Consider the following 26,071-nt stretch of genomic DNA (forward strand, 5'->3'; position numbering starts at 1 on the left):
TCATTGTGTGACCTGATTGGATATTTGCAATCTGGGGTATTGAATATCCTACTTTATGGATTTGTTTCTTTTTTCCTTTATCCCTTTCCCCCCACCTCCTCAATTTCATCTAGTTATTTCCTTGGGGACCATAGAGCAATAACAGGCAGAAAAAGTAATGAAATGTGGTAAATCTGGTTAGAGAGAAATATGACTAAAAATGCTTTTCTTTGTTTCATCTCTGTAGCCCCATACTTAGTGGGGTGTATTTGGTTTACAAAGTACTAAAACTCGTTCTTAGGAAGAAAAAGGCAGACAAAATTTATTGCAGTGGGAAACACAGAGTTTGTTCAATTTTATACTTTGTAAAAATCCTTTATAGATGTTCCATAAAAATCTAGGTCATAATCGTTAACTGCTATTTATACAAGTTAGTTGAGTTTTCCAGTGTCCTTCTAGGCAGCAGGTCACGGTCCCAGCATGCACTGGGAAATCTGCCAGGTCTGAAGCTTACCTACCCGCTGACCAAGGCCTGGCCTGGATGACATGTCCCCACCAGATAGACTGGGGAGATTTCTGGGTACTGGCCCCAAGCCAGGGAGGGTAATTCTCAAGGGAATAAAGAACTGGGGAGGGGAGGGAACCCCCCTACACAAATAGATCTTGAGGGGCTTTTTCTAGCAAGTAAGCTCCATGTACCAGTCTGAAGCCTTTCCTTATCACTGAATGAGATAAGAAATGTTCCCAAACGGAGTGTGTTTTCCTGGAAACAGAGAAAAGGCGAGAAGACTAAAAACAAAGTTTTGAAACAAAGTTTTCATAAGAAGTTGCATGTAGGCCAGGAGTTTGGCCTAGTGGTTAAAGTGCTTGCCTAGCATGCATGAAGACCCGGGTTCAATTCCTCGGTACCACATACATAGAAAAAAGCCAGAAGTGGTGCTGAGGCTCAAGTGGTAGAGCTCTAGCCTTGAGAAAGTCCAAGGACAGTGCTCAGGCCCTGAGCTCAAGCCCAGGACTGGCAAAAAAAAAAAGAAAAGAAGTTGCATGTATACAAACCATACTGACAGCCTTAGAGATGACCATGTGAACGTGTTTTCCATATGACACCTTTCCAAATGGGCCCCTGCTATGGGTGAGCAGAAAGAACACTGCAGTAAGTCTAAGCCGCTCCAAATCAGCAGCAAACTTTCTAGCTATGAAAATAAATGCTCAATAAAATACTAAGGACCTATGCAGGTTTACCTGGGCCAGAAACAAATGCATGGGAAAAAATAGACTCATGGGGGAAGGAATTTGCAAAGTATCTAAACTTTTCTGTTTTTATATATGGTCACTCTGACACAGAAGTATAATGGTTTCATTATTTTTATTTCAAATAAGGCACAATGAAGGCAACAATTAGACAAATGTTTTAAAACATCAATATGTAAACTTTTATAAATACTGGCCATCCTTAAGTATCACATAATATTCAATATATTGGCAGTTCCAGTATAATACAAGATTATATGCAGCTTAAAAAAGATAGCGAAACCTGATTAGCAATCTATTTAGTCAAATCAAAATTTATCACTGAGATGCCTAATTTATCTTTTTGCTACATGCAAATAGAATATAATAACTACATAACAAAAATACAAATAAAAGGGGCTGGGAGTCTGGCCTAATGGTACAGTGCTTGCCTAGCATGCCTGAAGAACTGGGTATGATTCCTCAGTACCACATACAGAAAAAAAGCTGGAAGTGACGTTGTGGCTCAAGTAATAGAGCTCTAGCCTTGAAAAAGCGCACTGACAGTGCTCAGGCCCTGAGTTCAAGCCCCAGGACTGGCAAAAAAAATACAAATGAAAACAAATACAATAGTAAGCAATCAGTACTATGAAAATATAAGTAGGCATGAGAGCACTTCTGCATTCTTGTAATTAGGATTCTTGGCAATAATTTTGGCTTTTTTCCATAGTGTTTTTATGCAAAGGCTAGTTTCTTAAGCTTCTGGATATAGGCAAACAGAAAAATCACTTAATTATGGTTTCAAAATGAACTTTTTTCTAAAACTATCCACAATTGGAACATAAAAAATTATGCTTTTGGGAGGGAGGCACAATGAATACAAATCTCTCATACCATGAAATAAAATTTCATCTTCCCTAATTAGATTTGCAATCTTGGCTTTCTGAAATTCCAATCTTTAAAATGAACTAAAGTCTTCATTAATTTCTCAGGTGAATGTTGGGGAATATTTTCTCTGGACAAGGATCAACAATCTGTCTACCAATCTATAATATTTCATGTACCTAAAATACTACATGTGATACATGTTACATGAAATATTATATACCATATCTATACAAATATATGTATATACTTTAAAACATGGAAATATTGTTATATTAACACAGCAAACTTTTCATGTGATTAACAAAGTCAGCAAAAAATAAAGACTCTAATGATAAACAGTATTACATAGCTGGGTGTCAGTGACTCACGCCTGTAATCTTAGCTACTCAGGAGGCTGAGATCTGAGGATCACAGTTCCAAGTCAGCCCAGGGAGGAAAATCTGTGAGACTCTTATCTCTAGTAAACTACTCAAAAAAGGTAGAAATGGTACTGTGGCTCAAGTGGTAGAGTGTTCACCTTGAGCAAAATCTCAGAGCCAGTGCCAGGCCCAGAGTTCAAGTCCCAGGTCTGGCAAAAGAAAAAAGTACTACATAAAAAACTTGGAAGGCTACTCAGGAGGCTGAGATCTGAGGATTGTGGTTGAAAGCCAGCTTGAACAAGAAAGTCCATTAGACTGTTACCTCCAATTAACTATCAGAAACTAGTGGAGCTGTGGCTCAAAATGGTCGCATGCTAACCTCAACTGAAAAGGCTCTGGGACTATACCCAGGCCCTTGCCGCCACCCCCTCCAAAAAAAATTAGAAGCTTGGTAGCTCACACCTGTAATACCAGATGCTCAGGAGGCTAAGAACCTAGGTCACTATTTGAAGCCAGCCTACGCAGAAAAGTCTGTGAAACTCCATCTCAAAAAGCCAGATTAGTAGTGTGGCTCAAATGGTGGAGTGCCAGCCAATGAAGTAACCCTATCAAGCATGAAGCCCTAAGTTCAAATTTTACTACCAGAAAAAGGAGAGGGAAGGATAATTATCCAATTATCTTCTTCTCTTCTTTGAAAAGATTTGTTCAGAACTATTTCCATGGCTGTTAGCATAGTGAAAAGCTGGGAGCAACTTTAGTGTCAATGAACAGGGAGCTAATTAAAAAAAAAAAATCCACCAACAGTGGATACTATGCAAACATCAACAAAAAAACTGTATACAGTTACAGTGACTGTTCCATAGAAGCACACAGGGCCTGACTCATGCTTGCTGGCTTCATAAGGGACATCTGGGAGAATATTCAGCAATGTTCAGAGTAGCCATCTCTGCAGAGAGAAATTATAGGTATGTTTTACTTTTTCCTTGAAACTTGTCTGATTATTCAAACTTTTCTAGAGGCATGTATTCACTTCACAGTAGGGACCTACTTTCTGTAACTGAGGCAGGATAGATTATAGAGAATATGAAGCATGAGAAACAGCAGCTTAGAAATCAGAAATAAAGACTACTAACAAATTGCTTAGTAGAAACACACAGGCACTATTTTCATTGCTTTACATTCTATACTCTCAATAAACTGCCACATTCAGTAAAAAGAAAAAAAAATTAAAGGGGAAAAAAGAACAGCTTCTTCCTTTGACCTTGTCTGCCTGCCCACATAGTCTACACTGAGAACTAAACAACAGTAACTGGCTTCCATAAAGACACTTGTCTTGGAAAACCACGTTGGGAACATGACTCCTCTAGATACAAAGGACACTATTTCAAGGACTTAAGGGAGCGTCTAGAAGAGCCCACACTTTATTTTTTGCCAGTCCTGGGCTTGAAAGCTCTATTACTTGAGTCTCAGCACCACTTCCAGCTTTTTTTTTTTTTTTTTTGCCAGTCCTGGGCTTGAGCTCAGGGCCTGAGCACTGTCCTTGGTCTTTCTCAAGGCTAGAGCTCTACCACTTGAGCCTCAGCACCACTTCCGGCTTTTTTCCACATGTGGTACTGAGGAATTGAACCTGGGTCTTCATGCATGCTAGGCAAGCACTTTAACCACTAGGCCAAACTCCCGGCCCGTTCCAGCTTTTTTCTATGTATGTGGTACCAAGGAATCAAGCATGGGTCTTCGTGCATGCTAGGCAAGCACTCTACCACTAGGCCAAACTCGGGCCAAGAGCCCACACTTTGAAAAGGTGCTCAAATATCTGTGCCCAACTGATAAACCAGTGCAGCAGCAAGAATGACTAAGGGTCAGATGAAAGGAAGCATTTCTACTAAGGTGAATCTGAGCCCTTCTACCTTTTTCTTCATTAACACCTGTGATGTTAGTGCATGCATTGGACATGGTATCAGATGTGTCTGTATCCATTATCTGGGTGGTGTATTCTTTCTCTTGCTTTCCTAGTAAACTTTCCTAGTCTTTATCTTGATGCTCCCTCAAATGCAAAGACAGGTGGAGCCTCCTCCCTTGTAGAGGCCTTCTTCTGGAAGCTCACTGGTTTGGGTAGCACAGCACTAGCCTACAATTCTTCTCAGTGTTACTGTTTCTAGCTAACTGGATGGTTTAATATTAAAAATTCTGCCAAGTCTTAAGAAGTTAAACGTCAGAGTACTATACTTCTAAAACAATGTGAAATCTGGAATAGATTTTATCTCTAAAATGCAAATATCAGTTTTTAAGGCACATACACTTTTTCTTCAACCATGTACTAAGTGCATTAAAATGTAAAATGTCAAAGCTACATAAAATACAACATCATAATATATATAAGAATGGACTTGGATACCTTTTAGATAATTAAAATCAGACTGGAAATTCTATTAGTTATAGGAAGAAACGGCATTTTGAAGAGAAAAAAAGAATGTTTCTTAGTTGGTTCTTTAAAGAATTTGAAAGTATTCCAACAGCACGATGCAAAAAAAAGTATTTATAGACATTTTAGCAATGTTTGCTCTTAGAATAGAACAGATGGCAGAATGAACTGAAGTGTCATTTCCAGATGTATGGTTCTGAAAGCATGGTTTTGTACTGTAAGGAACCTAATATTTTGAATGACATCTCAAGTTTCAATGTAGCTGGCACTGCAGTACTTAGGGGAAAAGGTTAACTAAATGATAACCTTTGGAGACTCACTCAAGGTCTGCTGTACTTGTGGAAGTCTCAGTCCTACATCTTCAGGCAGGTCTGCTTAATAGGCTGGCTCCCAGGCTGCTGGAATCTTGAATAGCAGGAGGGTACCCAAGGGAGTTTTTTCCGATCCACCCCTCTTGGGAGTCTTTGTAATAGAAACCAGCTGGGATGCACAGTCCTCATTCAAGGGATATATATACTGGTTCCACTGCTTCCTATTTCCTTGCTGACTTTGACAGTAGTTTCAAGGATTTTAAAAGTATGACTTATGAGTCTTTTCTTCCATAATCTATTTTTAATTAATCTATGTATAAGATATGAGTTCATGTCTTTTGTCACTTTGCTAGAGATACCTAATTGCTGTTATTCTATTCAAGAGTTTGTCATTCTTCTACTCAACTGCTTTTGTACTTTGGTTAAAAAAAATCAGTGGAATATTTGTGTAAGCCTATCTATAATATTTTTTTTCTGTTCAATTTGATGGATGTTTGTTTCTTTTCCAATTTCATGATGTTTGATTACTGTACCAATAAAATAAGCCTTAGCATTGGGTACAAAAAATACGACTTAGTTTTAGTTTTTTAACAAGAGATGGAGGGTCCCTATGTATGGCAATCTCACTTTGAATAATGTTAAGAAAAACAAGTAAAATGATATTACCTCAATTACATGGTAGACATTCTTTACTTTCACATCCCATTCTACGCTTTGGGAATGATGAGAGATTTCTTAGGTTTTGGTTTATCTGAGGTAGTTATCTGTACCAGATTAAAGAATAGTATTTTGTTACAAACTGATTATTACTTTCCATTGTACTCAGGAAGATATTCTGCTTCTTAATTAGAATTTTTAAAGGCCTGGCATATAACAAGTACCTTCAGAAAAAAAGAAAAAAAAAAAAAAAAAAAGAGTACCTGGTTCCCCACAGAACTGGATTGCTCGTGGTGGCTGGAGTTGGAATGACACTTCTTCGAAGGTTTTGAAGACTCTGGGCATGCGTTTCTTTTTGATTTGCGGGCTCTTTTGCTTACTGTCAACTTGTGGTTACTAACATCAGCTTCTTCAGATTGATTTGCTGATTGTTGCTGCAGTATTCGGGGATCTCCAGTTTCTCTATCCGATTCAAAAATGTATGGTTTATTTTTCAGCTTCAGTGACTCATGGCTTTCCCCTAAAATTTGGGCTATGCATCTCCTTGTTAAGTTGTCTCTTCCATCCACTTGGAAGTCCCCAGTACTTTTTCTCACCCCTACATCATTTTTTGGTATCTTCAATAAGGCACTGCTGGTTGGCTTGTTACTCTCGCTTAAGCTCAAAGCTGATTGTACAAAAGAAGAGGGATGTCTTGACTTATGCTCATAGGACTCCGTGTTTTTTTCTTGCAAAGACCTGGAGCTATTTTGATTTAATTTTCTAGCATGTACCTGAATGTTACTGCTTTGTCTTTTTTTAATAGCTGGATCTAATTTCTGTTTGCTTTTCTGTGTAACAATAGGTTTAAGTGAAAACAACCTAGATTCTGTAGTAGGCTTTTTTTTCAGGCTGTTGAATGCTAAGACGTTTTTGTTCATCTGTGGTAATGGGTTTTTGAACACCGGGATGAATTTAGGGGTGATGTTACTATTGGAGCTTAGACTTGTGTGTTGAATTTTTGCATTTCCTCTGTGGGACTGTGCCTCTTCCAGATGTGGCTGTGGTACCCTGGGAGGCAAGGACTGCTTCCTGCCCTGTACAGACTCTGGCTGCCCAGGCAGAGCTGAGGAAGGGCCCAAGTGTGGTGGCATGGCGGGCTCCACCTTGTGGCCAGCTGTCATGGAACACTGCTGCAGATGTGGAGGCCAGGCAGGTCTTGTAGAAGTAGCCTGAGTCTGAGAAACCCTGAACTGTTTGTCAGTGGTCAGATTAGGTGGCTTGACTTTGCTTTCCTAGAAAGACAGAAATTAGGGGGGGAAAGTAAATTCAATAATGCCCTTAACTGAAGAGAAAGGACATATAAAATCAAAATGAGAATATTAAGCAACACTACAAAATACAGAAAACAGCTGAAGAAAAATAATATAAATGAGACCTCTTGTGTAACATTTTCATAGTGTGTATCCTTTCGTGATAAAGAAGGAAAGTTTTAACTCCTATTTCAGTCAACTGTAAAAGCTGTACACACAGCTATCTTGTCTTCCAAGTGTGTTCAAGCAAGCATCTCCCTCCCAAGGCCACCTCCTCGCCCCACTCTAAGCTGTAGCTTCAGTTTAAGTTCCACCTCCACTAAATCTACCAGGCAACCTACTAGAATGACCTTTTCCCCCTCAAGATTCTGCTTTTCGGAGGTAAGAGCCATGATTTATTTATTCCAATCTCTTTTTTTTTTTTTGCCAGTCCTGGGCTTGGGCTCAGGGCCTGAGCACTGTCCTTGGACTTTCTCAAGGCTTAGCCCTCTACCACTTGAGCCTCAGCACCACTTCCAGTTTTTTCCTATGTATGTGGTACCGAGGAATCGAACCCGGGTCTTCGTGCATGCTAGGCAAGCACTCTACCACTAGGCTAAACTCCCGGCCCTATTCCAATCTCTTTTACAGTTACAAATATATACATGGAAATCACTGCCATCTACACTAGGCTTTTAAAAACAGGTGGAATTTTGACTACAAGACTGTATGTGTCTTATTACTGATTGAATTTTTTTTTCATCCTACAATGTCTAGTTCCTAGTAGCAGTTCTGAAAGTACTTGTCAAACTGACTACTAGTCAGAGAAAAAGAGTGTTTTAGTTGTCTTTTAAAACTGTAGTTGTCAAGAACATTATGCAAATCAAGACAACTGATTTTTTGCTCCTTTCCTGAGATTCAATAGTTAAAGGGGTTAAAACAGAGAAGGGACTAGAATAAAGATGAGAATTTTTTTAAGTGAGCACAGAAAAAGTAGGAATTGTCTTACTACTGTATACATCTTGGCAATTAGCTATCAGGCATAGCAAAGTCACATAGAAATGAAGTGGTTTGGGCTAGGAGCATAGTCTAGTGGTAGAGTGCTTGTCTACATGGATGAAGCCCTGGGTTGGATTTTCTTATATCACATACATAGAAAAAGCCGGAAGTGGTGCTGTGGCTCAAGTGGCAGAGCACTAGTCTTAAGAAAGCCCAAGTACTTAGCCCCTGAGTTCAGGCCCCAGGACTTTCAGGACTGGCAAAAAAATGAAGTGGTTTGGCTTGGCATAGTGGAACATGCCTATAATTTCAGAATTTGAGAAGTAGCAGCAGGATTAATAAATTCAAGGTAAGCCTGGGCTATATAGACAGGGTGTCAAAAACGGCTTACAAAGCAATTAGTTTATCATATAAACTGTGGGGGACACAGTTTATTTATGTCTGGTGTGAAGAGGAGTATTGTAGCAGTTCTGAAGGCCTTCTACTCTGAGGGCAGCATAAAGCTAAAAACAGTCAGAGAAAACACAGTACACCATCTCGATGGAGATACCATGGAGCAGTGGCCAGCACCATCAGAGCAGGCCAAGAAACGAAGGCCTTTCTTTGCCCCAGTAGCTATGGTGAACTAGGTTCCACCTCTATTCCAGCCTCTTCCTAGTACTCCTTCCTGGACTACAGCCCGGAAATCCCTAGTTAGGGTTTGGGTTATGATTTCAGGCAAGCCGGTCAGAGGCATAGCCAAGCAAGAGGCACATAGTATCCCTTGAACTGAAAAACATAAAACCATCTCTTACCTGCATAATGGGTTTGCTTAGTTCCTGTGTGCAGTAGTATGGTTTGTTTGTCATCTTCATGGGAAATCCACATATACGAGGCACTTTAGATTTTAAATCAGAAAGGAAACTATTCAACACGCCTTCCAAATCTATTCTTGGGAAAAACTGAGTGGGCTGACTTCTGATACAAGTGAGAGGATATCTGAGGAAGGTTAAAGAACCACAGGAACATTGTTGTCTATAGGATAATTTTTGTTTCTATTTCTTTTTTTTTTAGGTCCAAGATTCGGACTCAAAATTAGTACCTACCACTAGCAGTAGCGCGTTACCAATTGAGCCATACCTCCAACTCCTCACATTCTGTTTTAAAAGGTATTAAAAGTAACAACGGTATAGAGACAAACAAATTGTGACTCTCATGCTGCTTATCCAAAGGTGAACAGCATGCTTCCTTATTGGGGTCTTCATTTCTTCTTTTGTAAATTTTACTTTTATTAACAGATAGTAAGTTTAAATGCTTACAGCCCTCAGTATGGTGGTCTGATAAAACCCAAGGCAATTGTGCCTTTATTATGTGACTTTTGAAGGGGTCTGGCAAACTAAGTTATTCCAAAAATGATTTATAAAGGAAGACACTATGGCCTTCTAAATTACAGAAATAAGTGTCATGACAACAACAAATAGGTTGTTATCTCCAAAAAACAGTAAAAAAATAGCAGAGAGAAACAACGTGTATTAATTATATTCAAACTCTTAAAAGCCATTCATTGAGGAAAGTAGTTTCTGTGAATTTTGAAATTCTGTGTTGGTTTATAATAAAAGGCAACAATTGGAATATACTGTTTCCCTGTGGAGATACTGGTTAACAGAATACAGAGAGAGAATGGTATGGCTCTTCCATCTTCCACTTCTACACTCCAGCTGGTTGGAACACAAAGACTAACCAACAGTAGTGGTGAAATCAGGGCTCACTAAGATTTAAGAGCTCCTCCTAGTTACTTGTCCTTCTCCTTAGCACACTGCTAAGACATTTTCTTAAATCAATGCAGGTACACATCAACTCTTCTAAAATCTTCCTGGAAAAAAAAAAGCAATCTTCCCAAAACTCAATATGCTATTCATTAACTGGTTTCTTCAATTCAACCCTTTCAATAATATCCCAAGTATCACTAGATGGAGCACTTAGCTAAGGAGAATCATATGATAAGAAAACAATGTATATGATAAGAGACAAATGCAAATTTTTTTCTCTTCCAAATATTACTCTGCTATCTAAATTGTTAAATAGTATTAAAGAAAATTTATTAATATCATGTGCAAATAAAATTGGGCAGAGTTTTGACAAAAACCACTGTGCAGGTGAAAGGCTCATGTGGGACCTGGAGCAAAACTAGACTAGGGGGTGAGCGTAGCATGCCTGCTACAGTAGTACAGAAAGGATACGTGAAGGTCCTTTCTCCAATCATTTTGAAGTAGACGTTGCAGTATATTTTCATCTTTCCACATTCTTCCGGAAGTTTGTATCCATACTATCAATTAAGCACAGAATTTAAATTGTCTTGGAGAAAGCCAATCTTAAGTTAAACTACAAGAAACTAAAATTAAGTGATTTCTAATGAGGTACAGCTTTCTGTTCTTACCAGGTCATCCCAATGAGCCTGAAGATCTTTGAATGAGGAAAATGGACTATCTGGGGGTATGGCACGGAGAATATTTGTAATTTGTCCCATTTTCATACTACAAAAAAAGGGGATTAGGAAAATATCATGAGCCAATGCATAAATATGGTTTGAGACTATGTTAACTGTGCGATGTAGAAAGTGTTCAAAAAGACTTAGCAATGATCTCATTATTCATGTATAAATAATAAACATTTGCTTCTCTTTTAAACATAGTGTATGAAATCTTTTGTCCAACAGACAAGTTACATATCTTCATTGTGTATAACAAGATTTGGAGTAGGTACACATTGTAGAATGGTTAGATACAGATAACTAATACATTTGTTTTTGTTTTTTTTTTTGCCAGTCCTGGGCCTTGAACTCGGGGCCTGAGCTTTGTCCTTGGACTTTCTCAAGGCTGGCGCTCTACCACTTGAACAACAGTCACATTTCCGACATTTTATTATGTATGTGGTACCAAGGAATCGAACCAGGGTTTTTGTGCATGCTAAGCAAGCACACTTACCACTAGGCCGGCCACACACACACACACACACACACACACACACACACACACACACACGCACACACACACATATACTGTTGTGTGAATACTTCAACCTACTTAGGATTTTCAAGAACACAATATTTGTTATTGACTACAACCATCATGTTGTATAATAGATCACCTTGTCTTATTCTTCCTATCAAACTGAAATTGTCTATTGTTATCTTCTTAACGCACCCCACACCTTTACCTTAACCCCTGCTAACTACCATTCATTCTACTGTTTGCATCAGTGAAAAATTTCAGATTCTATATATGAGATCATGGAGCATTTGGGTTTTTTTGTTTTTGTTTTGTTTTTTTTTTTGCCAATCCTGGGCTTGAGCTCAGGCCCTGAGCCCTGTCCTTGGACTTTCTCAAGGCTAGAGCTCTACCACTTGAGCCTCAGCACCACTTCCAGCTTTTTTCTATGCATGTGGTACCAAGGAATCGAACCCAAATCTTTGTGCATGCTAGGCAAGCACTCTACCACTAGGCCAAACTCCCGGCTCGGAGCATTTGTTTTTTAATCAGGATTTTTTTCAGTTGAGCCTGAACTGCATTCTATTGTTAACATGTATCACAAGTTCTTTATGCATGCCACTGCTGACAGTCACTTAAATTGTATTCCCATCTCAGCCACTGTAAATAATACTAGGATGAACAGGGGAGTGCAGTTATCTCTCTGACATGATTTCATTTCCCAGCACTAGGAATGCTAAATCATAAAGCAGTCCAATTTTCTCTTTTGAGGAACTTCTACCCCTTAATTTCTAAACTTAGCTCATATCAAATTCTAGTAAGTCATTATTAAGTACAGACTTACAAAGTTTTTGTATTAAGAGTTATGGTAGTTATCTTAATGTAACATGGAAAATTTTACTATTTTTGAAACTAGATATAATAAAAATAATTTTAGTATCATAAGGAAAATTCATTGCATCCTACATAGGACGATTATGTTCCAGTATTTTTAAAGTTAAAATTCAGTTTTTAAACATTCACAATTTATAGTTTTGTATATATCAATGATAAGGAAGCAAAATAAGAGGAAAGTATTAACTATATGGCAAACACACCTTAGATATTATAAACTGAAATCTCACCTTGGTAAAACATAGCACCAATTGCTCAAAATGGAATGTTTCTCAATGACAGCATGCTGATTGGCATAAAAGTCTTGTAAAATACTCTGAGAAATATCAAACTCCTTTAGCTTTTAAGGAAATAAGATTTTGACATAAGTCTTCAAAAACCTTGACAAAAAAATAAACATGAAAAACTACATTTCTTAGCAGGGAGCTAATGGCTTATGTCTGTAGTTCTAGTAAGAGGCTGTGATCTAAGGTACACAGTTGGAAGCCAGCCTGAGCAGGAAACTTCATGTGACTCCAATTAATCACAAGAAAAGATGAAAGCAGAGCTGTGGCTCAGGTGGTAGAGTGTTAGCTTTGAGCAAAACAAGCTCAGGGACATGACCCAGGCCCTGAGATCAAGTCTCAGAGATGGAGCACCCCTCCCAACACACATATGTATTTGTAGGGTGCTGCTGGTGGCTCACACTCTTAATCTTAGCTACTCAGGAGATTGGATCTGGAGGATCGCAGTTCAAAGTCAGCCTAGACAGAAAATAAGCAGTAACAAAAACCCCTAATAACCAATATTAAACTTTGATAACAGTAAAATTAAATCCAATCATTTTTTAGTCCTGTGGGAAACAGGACTAAAGAGATCACATTTAGTGGGAACACAGTCTTGTACAAAACTAATTTTATAGCAGTCAGAAAGTAAAAAAAATTACATATCAAAAATGTTTATAAAAATGAGAGGGGGCAGGGTTCTTGTGGCTCATGTCTGTAATCCTAGCTAGTGAGGAGGCTGAGAGCTGAGGATCTCGGTTCAAAGCCACCTTGGGCACAAAAGTTGGTGAGATCCTTATCTGTAATTAACCACCAGAAAATTGGTAGTAGTGCTGTGGTTCACAAGCTGAAGAGCTTGCAGACAATGTCCAGGCCTAGATTTCAAGACACATGAATGACAAAAGGGGCTGGGGGGAGAGCAAGCTGGGAGCATGGCCTACTGGTAGAGTGCTTGCCCTAGTATGCATGAAGCCCTGGGTATGATTCCTAGGTACCACATACACAGAAAAAGCTGGAAGTGGTGCTGTGGCTCCAATAGTAGAGCACTAGCCTTAAGAAAGCTCAAGGACAACGCCCAGGCCCTGAGTTCAAACCCTGGCAGAGGCAGAGGCAGAGACAGAGAGACAGAGACAGAGAGAGAGAGACAGAGAGAGAGACAGAGAGACAGAGAGACAGAGAGAGAGAGAGAGAGAGAGAGAGACAGAGACAGAGACAGAGAGAGACAGAGAGACAGAGAGATTCTGAGGAACAATCATTAGAGCTCTTTTAACAAGCCTGTATTTATTGTACTGTGTTGAACAGAGAAGTGCTGGTCTAATCTGTGGTCTTTGTGGGCAAGAAAGCTCTACTGACACATATTCCTGGTGTCACTCTTCCACACCATTATTCTTTTCAAGGGAAGATCAGGTTACTTAGAGAAGTGCTACAGTTGGGATGAATAACTAGGCATGCTTAACAAACCACTCCCTCCTCTTCTCAGGTGTTAGCTTGCTGGCCAAGAGGGTGTCCTGTATTCTGTTATGTTGGAAGTGCCTAATTTTACAAGAGACTATGGTTTTCTGCTGTCATAAGTGGATGGATAAATATGCCTGATGCTAGGGTTCAGTCAACTTTTTCAAATAATGTTTTTCATTTCAAGTAATAAACAGTGTGGCCATATATTCTAGCTATTTCCCTTTCACTTCCTGAAATGTCCCATTTGGAATAAATTGCTATTAAATAATAAATTATTATTATAACCTCTAGATGTAAAATTCTCTTCATTAATCTCTAAATTAGTTCAAACTCAGGTGCTAGAAAGATAAGGATATGGCATTTTTGGATGACATCTGCAAATATATTTGAACAAAAAATACAAGACCTGCATTAAGGGAACAGAGTATTTTTGGGGGGGAAGAAGAATTAGAAAATACAAATATACCAAGCATTTAGTAACATAAGCCTTCTATGATCCTTCATGTTAAAAATTAAAATCTGATAGGATGTTAGTAATAAACACAGTAACTATATAGTATCTTATGAAAATCAAGCATATGGTACCTCAGCTGGTGGCAGTCTGATAGTGCAAACTTCTATAATTAGACAAATCTGAGTTTCTGTTACCTTGATGTCTAAAACTAAAAAACAAAACAAAACAAACTGTGAACTACCTGGAATTATTCCACCATATCAAATTTCAAGTATTTTAGTAACATAAAGTATTTTAGTTAGAAACTAAGGCAATGTATTTTTCTGTTTTTTGTTTTTGCTTGCCAGTCCTGGGCTTGGGTTCAGGGTCTGAGCACTGTCCTTGGGTTCTCAAGGCTACAGCTCAACCACTTGAGCCATAGCACCACTTCTGGAATTTTTTCTATGTGGTACTGAGGAATTAAACCCGGGTCTTTGTGCATGTTAGGCAAGAACTCTACCACTAGGCCAAACTCCTGGCCCAAGGCAATGTATTTTTATACACATAATAAAATCAAATAATCACCATATGTTTTGCAATTTACATATAAGACGTATAATGATAAAGATGTATGAAAAAACACGGACATGTGTTATGTGAACAAGTTCACTGGATGCTGTTACAATAATTAAGAATAGGACAACTTACAATTTAGAGGAAAACTCAACAAACACTTTGTACAAGTCTAACATTTATTATTGATTAAAAATGGAGACTGCCATTTTCTGAAATCTAGGGAGGCCTGAAGCCAAGTTTTTGACCTAAGCAATCTTTCACTCACATTTCCACAAATGTACTGGCAGATTCATTGCAGATAACTCATGTGAGGATAGTTGGTAACCCTGAGATGGGATATTATCTAAAGAAAATAGGGAGTTAGGCCATACTGGTGATGATTCTTGATCTGAGGGAACTGGTAACAGTGATAAGCTTCATTTGCAAAAATTCAATAATAAAGCCTGGCAACGTGGCTCACATCTGTCATCCTAACTACTCAGGAAGCTGAGATCTGAGGATCACTGTTCAAAGCCAGCCCCTACTCTAACGTGAGACTCTTATCTCCAACTAACAACTAGAAAACAGGAAGTGGGGCTTGGCTGAAGAGGTAGGGCGGTAGCTTTGAGCTGAAGAGTTCAGGGACAGCACCTAGGTCCAGAGTTCAAGCCCCATGACTGACAAATGAAACAAAACAAAACAAAACACTCAGTAAGTCAGGTGCTGGTGCTTTAATACTTGTAATCCTAGCTACTCATAAGGCTGAGATATGAGGCTAGCAGTTTGACACCAGCCTAGGCAGGAAAGTCAGTGAGACTTATCTCACCAGAAAACCAGATGTGGAGCTGTGGCTCAAAGCAGCAAAGTGTAGCTTTGAGCACTATATCTCAGGGACAGTGCCTAGACCCTGAATTCAAGCCTCAAGACTGACCAGAAACTAACAGCAAAAAGGCAATCCCCCCCACCCCCTAAATCTCAATGGAATACATTTACAACTTCTGAGGTTTTTCCTTAGTATGTTAATTTCAATAAAAGTAAAAAAAAAAAAGCATTTCAATACATAAATGAGGAATTTTGTTCTTCTAAACTGTTATCCTAACTCTCTAGCTGTAATGTCAAACTAGTATTTAGGTATGAAACTAAACTATGTGATAGACTGATTCCTCTAGAACTAGAGTAGAGGGACTGTTACTAGTGCTGGCAGGGGAAACAGGCTTCTGATGGTCTGCATATCCCAAAGAGCTGGTGTTTGCAGATCAGGGTTGAACAGCAAGGATTGAAGGTAGGAAAAGCTACCACAACTAATAAATGATGTTACTGATGGCTCGGGGTTCCCACCAAGCTACTGTCTCACCACTGCTGTTTGGGAACCTTTTTACTTGCAATGGAAACTTGCACGTCACTAAAAGAATTAGATTATTTGTTTCTCTTTGGTAATGTTTATAAAGGGGAAAAGAACACTCTTATAAAATTTTGACTTACATTAGTATTAAGAACTTTTTATACTTTTATTCTAGGAATTATCTTCAGAGAAAATTAAGTCATTATTGTTTTTCTCAAGTAGGTAAATACTTTGAACAAGAAGTAATTGCTTAGGTGTGAATTTGTGATTACAATAGTATCTGATTAATTTTGGTATAAGTAATGAACACGATTATAACAACCAATGATGTATCACACTGGTTTTAACAAACATTAATTATATTAATTTTATCTACTGACTTAAATATTTTACTTACCAACAGCACTTTGCTTTCCCATCTGAGAAAGAAAATCTCTTCCTTAAAAATTCACAAGATGTGTCATGTTATTATAACTCAGAAATAACCATGAATTGATAAAAATAACATTTTGATATGAAATTATAAAAGCTACAAAAATATTTTAAATTGAAATGAAAATCTCTTAAATGAGAAAAGACAGAAAATAACCCAGGTCTTCACAATTATTCATCATCCACAATAAAAATTCAAAAAAAATTAAAGGTAATCTGATTTATGTGTTATTGTTTTCATTTTTTTGTTAGTTGTTGGGCTTGAACTCAGGGCCTGGGTGCTGTCCCTGAGCTTTTTTGCTCAAGGCTCCCCACTTGCAGTTTTCTTGGGGTTAGTTGGAGATGAGTTTCACTGACTTTCTTGTCCAGGCTGGCTCTGAACCTTGATCTTCAGATCTCAACTGGCAACTGGCTGATTTGTGTTTTCTTAAAAATCATAATGTAGGGGGAAGGTGAGTGGGGGGAGGGAATGTGGGAGAAAAATTTGGGAGGAGGTAACGGGTTTGACAAGAAATGTACTCTTTGTTTATCTTACTTATGTAACTGCAACCCCTCTATACATTAGCTTTACGATAAAATAAATCACAATACTTCATGTTTATTCCTTATTTTAAGTCATATTAGCAGACCTCTGTACATTATCCCAAAGTAAGAAAGTAACACAGACATTGCTGTAGATTTACTTGAGAATGTTTAGTTACAGCTATTCTCAGAACTATTTCCTTAAAATAACTTGATATTAAAAATAGATACATGTAATAGAAGTAATTTAGTTCAGAAAGTGCCAATGACTGACAGACAAAGTCACCTTGTACCAAGAGATTTCCCATTCTGTTCCAGGATGGAGCTAGTCTAGCTGCGAATGAATATGAAAGGCAGTTTTGAAGAATTACAGGAATTACTTGTTCTGGGGCTTCCATCTAATAATAGGAACAACAAAAATTAGCAAACTAAGAGCAACTGCTATATTTCTATAAACCTATAGAGAATGTCTGCATATCTAAATTACTATCCAACAAACTGGGCTATTCTACATAAAGGCAACAGTCATTGCCAGGTGGCAGTGGCTCATGCCTGTAATCCTAGCTACTCAGAGGGCTGAGAACTGAGAACTGTGATTCAAAGCCAGCTTGGGCGCTAAAGTCCATGAGATTCATATCTGCAATTAACCATCAAAAATCTGGAAGTGATACTGTGGCTCAAGTGGCAGCCTTGAGCTTAAAAGCTCAGGGACAGTGCCCAGGCCCAGAGTTCAAGCCTCACGACTGACCAAAAAAACAAACAAACAAAAGTAATAGTCATTGCTGCTGCTAATGCTATATGCTTCTAAAGTTAAAGAATTATTAAAAGAAATCCAGCACTACTACTATGCTGTATTGCCAAATCCTGTTTACCCTGATCCAGGGTAAACCTGTGCTTAAAACCTACTTCTATATCCTCTTTCACAGCAGAACTCAGACCATTATTACCTTATTAATAATTTTCATTATGGTTTACTGCAGTTTAACTTCAGAAATAGTTACACACTTGCAAGGTCACACATGAAACCAAATGAGTGTCTTCCTGTGTATAGAATTATTTCTTTTTTAAGCCAGTTTTAGTTCTGATCATAGGTAACAGGGATCAGATTCACCTTCCCATTTGAGACATCTAAAAAACTGAGTTATAGGAACCAAGGTTCACAAGATACTAGACATGGTACATCAAAGAGTGAAACCCAAGAGATGGGAAACCAACAAAATGAGCTTTATGATTTCCCCATTTACCAATTATTAATTGTGACACCTGGGAAGAGCTGATAAAGGAAGATCAAAATAGCTAATCAAAGGTGGAGACAAGGCTGTTTATTACACAAGCATCTGGAAAATATAGTCCAGGAAAAAAATGGCAGTCCTTATGACTGTGAGAAAGAGTAAATGTGAAAAGGGAAGAGTCGTGGAGAATTTTCTCTGAATATTAAACATTCCTCACTTTTGAACCATTTTGGTTTCCAGTGAAATACTTTCAGAACACACTAGAAGTACCTACTACAGGGGACAGGATAACAGTTGCTCAGTTTGTCTCACAGAAAATCTACTTAGGGCTATATCAACAGGGCTACATCCACATGACAAGATAATGGTTACCTCAATCAGGGTAATTTCAGTGATAGTTCCAGAGACACAGGCCCAAGCAGCTGACCAAACCATTGGGGTCTACTTGGAAAGCCACATTAATTTTTCCTTAATTTCTGTGCTGATGTTTTCCTTAGTCTGAGGAATTAATCCCGATACAGCAATATGTATCAGCAGACTCAGCCTTGAGATGCATGAAAGGATGGGGCATTTCTATCAACCACAACTGTCTGTGTTAGTCATCTAAAAGAATGTCACTATAGGGAAGGGGGGAAAACCAAGACAGGTGGGGGGTGTGGGGGGGAGGAGGGAAATGGGTACCAAGACATGTGAAAGGGTATCAATGTACGTGAATTAATGCACCTTCTATCTGGCAAATATCATATAACCCTTTTACTAATTACAATTAAAAAAATGCAAAAAAAAAAAGAAAGAAAGAAAGAAAGAAAGAAAAATAGGCAGCTATAAGAAAGGGAGGGGAGGGAGAGAGAAAGAAAAATAAAACAGACCAAAAACAGAACATTAAGAGTGTTCTTTTATTTTATGGCTATTCAAGGCAACGTGCTATAATCACAGCAGAGTATGTATGATTTTAGATTCACAAGCACAGATATTTCCATTTATAGACCTTGTCCTTTACAAGCTTATGAATTTGTGAGAAACATCAGATTTTATGAGGATTTTCTGTGGGAAAACATTCATGAATCCAGGTAATGGCCTAGTTACCATTTCTTTGGCACCACACTCAACTTCATTTGAAGGGTTTAGGGTGAATGATTTCAAATAGGAAATGTAGATGAAGGAATGGACACTCTATTGCACTTGGAAAAAAATTTCTAAATGCATGATGCTAATTTTCGTTATTGTTGTTGTTCTGGTCCCAGGGCTTGAACTCAGAATCTGGGTGCTGTCCTTAAGTTTTTTGGTTTTTGTTTTTAATTGTAGTATAATATATAGAGGAGTTACAGTTACATTCTTCAGATAATAAATGCATTACTTCTCATACATTAAAAAAAAAAAAAGAATGTCACTTATGTTAAACAAAGGCAGGCACAGATTCTCTGCTATCTTTTTATTTGGTGATTCCCGTTACAAGAAAACTGCACAGGGCCGGGAGTTTGGCCTAGTGGTAGAGTGCTTGCCTAGCATGCACGAAGACCCCGGTTCGATTCCTCGGTGCCACATACATAGCAAAAAGCCGGAAGTGGTGCTTAGGCTCAAGTGGTAGAGTGCTAGCCTTGAGAAAGTCCAAGGACAGTGCTCAGGCCCTGAGCCTAAGCCCAGGACTGGCAAAAAAAAAAAAAAAAAGAAAACTGCACAGGATGTGCATGAACAATAAATTATTTGTCCCTACTGAAAGTTCTCTCTAAATCACCAAGGATTCTCACAGTTTATAAATGGTCCTAAAACCATACCTTTAAATGACCAAAATCTTGTCACAGCAAAATGATTTAATCATCATCTGTCCTTACTCTTGCTAAACAATATTATGTTCCCACACTGTAATTAAAATAAACTTTTAGGGGGCCGTGAGTTTGGCCTAGTGGTAGAGTACTTGCCTAGCATGCATGAAGACTCAGGTTCGATTCCTCGGTACCACATACATAGAAAAAAGCCAGAAGTCGTGCTGAGGCTCAAGTGGTAGAGCTCTAGCCTTGAGAAAGACCAAGGACAGTGCTCAGGCCCTGAGCTCAAGCCCAGGACTGGCAAAAAATAAATAAGTAAATAAAAATAAGCTTTTAGGACATTAAGAAGTATTTCAGGAAATGGCAAAGAACACCTAGAATTTATGAAACTTTATGATCTTCATATAAGCTAATGGCAGCCTCTTATCTTGGAGGTGACTAGAGGCTTCAATGTTCTGAACCTCAGTAGACTGCTAGAATAAGTGCATTGTAGTATCACAGAGGTGCCGCAGAGGTATGTTGTAAGAGACTTCAAATTTTATCAGTGTAATAAATTGAATACACAGTTAATACCACAACATGTAAAATTACTATTCTTCAAAAAACTTACCTTAGCTCCATGATTTTCAATGTAGGTATTGAGATTCCCAGATTTAAAAAATGGTATCTGTAAACAAAACTCACATTTGTAAAAAGGACTTAACATATATGATTAATCAATGTAATAAATACATAAATATTTTAAGCATAATGCAGCAGAGGGTATAAAATCAAATAATCATTCCAGCAGCTTCTATATCTTGAAGTATTGATATCATTCTCTACTTGTGTGTGCACATTCTCAAAGTGAGGAAAATCTCTGACAATCCTGTGACTTCAGATGTCACTTAAAGGGCTAATAAATTTCAAATGTAAATGTTTCACATCTTTCTTAATATACAATAGATTCTTAAACATAAATGAGGACAATGAACATAAATATGAATGTCCACCTGGGACAAAATTTTCAGAGAGTAACTTAGCAGTAACTATTGTTGAAAACATGTTACAAAACACACTCTTAAAAAAAAATGAATCCTAAAAACAACTGGACAAATTAAAATGACATAACTTCAGTGCTGCTTTCTGAAGTACTGTGCTTGAACTAACACAACTATGCATTAGGAGATTTAAAGCAAATCACTGCACATCTATACAATAAAATATTTCAGTATTTACAAATGAGGAAGATGGTGGCAAAACAAATAAAAAACATTTGAGTTCCTTTAAAGATCATTAATATACTAAATTAAGAAACTTCTTTAAGTGTAACTCTAAAGAAGGCATATGATCAACGTTATAAAGTTATGCTATCTTAAAAATTAGGCTTAATAAGTGTATTAATGCTTTAATAAATGTACTTAGAAAATTTAATATTATTTTAGAACCACAAAAATGGATCGTAAAGGAACATAAAAGTTAATCTGAGGTTCAAGCTACAATATAGAATGATTTACTATTTACACTTTCAGTTACCATCTATGAATTTGTGTTTATCAATGTTACTCTCAATAGTTGCTAATACTAACCGCCAACACCACCCAAATTTGGTTGAATACACCAGGCACGGGTGCTGTAAGAATATCTTGATGCAAAAACAGCAATTGCCTGTGGAAAAGAAATATATTAATTTCAAAATAGACTTGTATACTGTGCTTTTTATTTGCTTAGAACATGAATAAATTTTGCTTCCTTAAAATTTAAGTTTCTTCTGGGCAAAAAGTATATTAAAGACTTCTCTCTCATTACATTTAGTTTGGAACCTGTGTGGCCCAGCCAGTATTGGAACTGAGAGAATTCCATAGGCTGAAGAGTGGGTCAAGTGGTAAGTGTAAGGGCCACAGTTTAAATTCCTGAAAAAGAGAATGAGGACAGAGCGCGTGCGTGCGTGTGTGTGTGTGTGAATCTGGGCCTGGGCACTGTTCCTGAGCAATTCAACTCAAGGTTACCACCCTATCCCTAGAGACACAGCCCCACTTCTGGTTTTCTAGTGAGATAAGAGTCCCACATTCTTAAGTGCCCAGGCTGGCTATGAACCACAATCCTCAGATCTCCTGAGTTGCTAGGATTACAGATGTGAGCCACCGCACCATGCTAGAATGAGGACGTTTTACATGGTGATAGCACCCACCCAGTCCTGGGTCTTGAACAGGGGTGCTATCCTTGAGCTTTTTTGCTCAAGGCATTTTGAGCCATAGCTCCATTTCCAGCTTGTTGGTAGTTAACTGCAAACTGGATATAAGAGTCTCACAGACTTTCCTGCCCAGGCTGACTTTAAACCATGATCCTCAGATCTCAGCTTCCTAAGTAGCTAGGATAATAGGTGTGAGCCAATGGAGTCTGGCTGAGAATTTGTTCTCATAACTGAGATTTCAATCTTCTATCTGTGAATCTAAATTCCTTCTTTTAAAATTCCATTTCTCTTCCAAGTATCCTCTTCCTTCCCTTTCTCTTCTCTCTCTTCTTTCTGTTCTGCCTCCAGAGCCAGATAGAAGGCAAGAGTCTATAGTTTCATCTACCAGTGAAATTACAAATTACTTCAAAATTAGAAATATTAGATTTATTTTAAGCCTGAAAGAAGTAGGAGTTCTAGTTTAGTGATCCCTAACCACATAAACTTATCAAAAATTATAATTCAGACTACTATAATTTTTTTCAGAGGCTAAGGAAAATAGGGAACACAATTCGAAATTTAACAACATTACATATTAATAATGAAAAAACAAATTCAGATGATCCTGAGTATGTGTATGGTGTTGACTTTATAAGGGAGATAGGCTGTGGTAGAGAGAAAAAGCCTGTAGATGGGTGAGGCCTTAGTGAATGGGGGTTGGCTGATGGGGAGGATAAAAGAGGTTGAATGCTGTTGAAATAATTTTGCTGCAATTATGGAAGCAAAGTAAGAAAACCTGTTGGAGAGGTCATTTTTGGTGATATGGAGGAGGGCGTATGACACAGAGGATGAGAATGATTGGAATACAGTGTAAATATGTGTGGAGAAGTTTCCTCCTTTGTAACTAATAAAAGCTAATTTTTAAAAATCTAAAAAATGAAAGCAAATTGGGCCAACCTGCTTCTAGTTGCTTAAATTTGTTGCAAACAAGCCGGGTGTGGTGGTTTACACCTGTAATCCTAGCTACTCAGGAGGCTGAGATCTGAGGATCAAGGTTCAAAGCCAGCTCCTGCACAAAAGGACCAGAAAATCTTATCTCCAGTTAACCTCTAGAAAACAGGAAATGGGGCATGGCTCAAGGGTAGGGTGGTAGCCAAGAGCAGAAGAGCTTAGGAACAACACCTAGGGCCAGCGGTAGGGGAGTAGCCTAGAGCTGAAGAACTCAGGGACAGCACCCAGGCCGAGTCCAGGCCCCATGCCCCTCCCCCCATACACACACAAAATCTATTGCAAACACTCTTGACTACTTTGTATTTATATGAAAACTAAGAAACTATGAAACATTTTGTGGTATATTTAAGACTCTATGAAGAACAGCATACTCAATCACTTGGAAAGCTTGATTTTTTTGAAAGCTTGATTTAATTCACAAATGGAGATTTAAAAATTTTAAGATGGAAGATATTCCATCTCAAGTAAATGCAATCCAACATACCTAGTCAAAATTGGGATGCTATCTTTTGAATTACATATACATATGGAAGAATATTTTTTCTTTGCAGGAAGTACTTTTATAACAATTTTATAGACTTTAAGAAGTATAAAAGCTTATTCAGAAAACATATTTACCTGCACATTTTCATTTGTATACTCCTAATCTCAGTATCTGCTACTCCTTCACTCAGTATTATCCGGACAACACATAGTTTGTGTAAGTCTGGAAAGGTGATGAAGAACAGTGATTGCTGTCTAGAATTATTCATATTTTCCTGTAGCTTAGATGTTTTAGCAGGCAGACCTTTAAAGACCAAGAGCAATAAAGGATAGTAAACTGTCCAGGTTTTCACAGGGCTTCAATACCAACTCAACTCATATTATTTGACATAGTGTTAGAATAACCAAACTAAAACCAAACCAACATTTACATTTCACTAATATTTTGCCCTCAAGATTTTCTACCGCTTTTTAGACTGTTTTGGTACAATTTTATTAAGACACAGGTCATAGAACAAAAACTGATATATTTCACATGACTAGGAGGTAGACCAACCTGGGTAAAAAGAAGATACCATTTCAATCAGTAAGTCAGGTGTGGAGGTGTTTATCTGTAATTCCACTTAGGGGGCGGAAGTTATGAGTATGAGAATGGGAGTCTGAGGCTAGATCAAGGAGAAAAAGTTATCCAAGAAGCAATTTTAAAAAATTACATCCCCTCCCCAAATAACTAAAAGCAAAAAGAGCTGGGGATGTGGATCAATTATTGGAGTTCCTGCTTGGCAAGAGCAAGGCTTTGGGTTTAAAACTCCAGTATGTGTGTGTGTGTTTCATGTAACAGAATTTGCTCAAAGTGTGCAATTTTTTAGTACATTGTTATTCAACTTTTAATGCAATCAATTTTAGAACACTTTCATCACCCTCAAAGATAATCTAGCTGAATAATACAATGATAATATTATAATGCAGAACACCAACTTATTAAATGTGTAGTCCGGGGCCGGGAGTTTGGCCTAGTGGTAGACTGATTGCCTAGCATGCACGAAGACCGGGGTTCGAGTCCTCGGTACCACATACATAGAAAAAAGCCAGACCTGGTGCTGAGGCTCACGTGGTAGAGCTCTAGCCTTGAGAAAGCCCAAAGACAGTGCTCAGGCCCTGAGCTCAAGCCCGGGACTGGCAAAAAAATAAATAAATAAAATAAAATAAAAAGAAGAAAGAAAGAAGAGACTGGCATGTAAATATGCTAGTGTATGAAGGTGAAGACATGCGCAAATGAACAGGCGAAGGAAACTCCGACGCTAGTGTTGTAACATGAATCGCGTGCTGTGCTGTGATGAGGCCCGCGCGTCTGGACCCGATCACTGCCATGTCACCAGAGGAAGGTGGAGAAGGGCCCTGGGCGCCACCACAGCTCTAACCCGAGGGCTGGCGCGCTCTGCTCTCCGCCCCGCCCCGCCCCGCCGCGCCCCGCCCCGAGCTTCGGGACGCCGCTCCCCGCCCCGCCCCGCCCCGGGCCTCGGGACGCCGCCCTCCTCCCCGCCCCGGGCCTCAGGACGCCGCTCTCCTCCCCGCCCCGCCCCGGGCCTCGGGACGCCGCTCTCCTCCCCGCCCCGCCCCGGGCCTCGGGACGCCGCTCTCCTCTCCTCCCCGCCCCGGGCCTCGGGACGCCGCTCTCCTCCCCGCCCCGGGCCTCGGGACGCCGCTCTCCTCTCCGCCCCGCCCCGGGCCTCAGGACGCCGTTCTCCTCTCCTCCCCGCCCCGGGCCTCGGGCCTCCGCTCTCCTCCCCGCCCCGGGCCTCGGGACGCCGTTCTCCTCTCCTCCCCGCCCCGGGCCTCGGGACGCCGCTCTCCGCCCCTCTCCTCCCCGCCCCGGGCCTCGGGACGCCGCTCTCCTCCCCGCCCCGGGCCTCAGGACGCCGTTCTCCTCTCCTCCCCGCCCCGGGCCTCGGGACGCCGCTCTCCTCCCCGCCCCGGGCCTCAGGACGCCGTTCTCCTCTCCTCCCCGCCCCGGGCCTCGGGACGCCGCTCTCCGCCCCTCTCCTCCCCGCCCCGGGCCTCAGGACGCCGCTCTCCGCCCCGCCCCGGGCCTCGGGACGCCGGTGTGCCCGGGGTCGGGAACCCGGTGGAAGGACCTGGGCGGAGGGGGGGGTGTTCATTAAACCCATTTTCTTCCTCAGTCCTCCCCTACTGTGGAGGCCCGGCCCCAGGGAAAGGGGACAAGAGGGAGGGCGGCGCCCGCTCGGCCCGGTTCCCGCCTCCAACCCCGCCAGACCACCTTGCTGAAAACCGCTGGCGCCACAGACGCGGGGCCTCGGGCCTCTCCGCGTCAGCGCCTGCCCTCCGCCCGGGAGCCGCTCCTCGAGCCCTGAGCCCAGCGGGCCGTGCACTCCAGAATCCCAGGACACCCGACGCACCTGTCAAGACCTTCCCAGCATGCTCTCGCCTT

General features: G+C 39.8%; 1 protein-coding gene across 1 annotated transcript; it reads right to left on the reverse strand.

The window, feature by feature from the left end:
* Nucleotides 1-1,349: 1,349 nt before the first annotated feature.
* Nucleotides 1,350-26,071, reverse strand: C19H18orf63 (chromosome 19 C18orf63 homolog). Its single transcript, XM_090352962.1, has 14 exons — nt 26,040-26,071; nt 23,758-23,926; nt 21,545-21,623; nt 20,587-20,643; nt 17,265-17,376; nt 16,422-16,463; nt 14,280-14,356; nt 12,207-12,316; nt 10,533-10,629; nt 10,336-10,421; nt 8,911-9,094; nt 6,110-7,120; nt 5,856-5,953; nt 1,350-3,402 (listed from the first exon to the last, which is right to left on the reverse strand). Exons 2-13 carry the CDS (start codon nt 23,889-23,891, stop codon nt 5,897-5,899), a joined length of 2,046 nt encoding a protein of 681 aa, XP_090209088.1. The 5' UTR covers nt 23,892-23,926; nt 26,040-26,071; the 3' UTR covers nt 1,350-3,402; nt 5,856-5,896.

This window comes from Megascapheus bottae, chromosome 19, assembly GCF_031878675.1.
Source record: "Megascapheus bottae isolate mThoBot1 chromosome 19, mThoBot2.hap1, whole genome shotgun sequence".
Classification (NCBI taxonomy): domain Eukaryota; kingdom Metazoa; phylum Chordata; class Mammalia; order Rodentia; family Geomyidae; genus Megascapheus; species Megascapheus bottae.

Bases quoted from the DNA above. Each gene is read 5' to 3' on its own strand.
- C19H18orf63 (XM_090352962.1), bottom strand. From the start codon at position 23,891: ATGAATAATTCTAGACAGCAATCACTGTTCTTCATCACCTTTCCAGAC. The intron at 20,644-21,544 runs GTTAGTATTAGC...TTTTGTTTACAG, and splicing joins AAATTTGGGTGGTGTTGGCG to ATACCATTTTTTAAATCTGG. The intron at 14,357-16,421 runs GTAAGTAAAATA...TTTGTTTTTTAG, and splicing joins GGGAAAGCAAAGTGCTGTTG to TTTTAGACATCAAGGTAACA.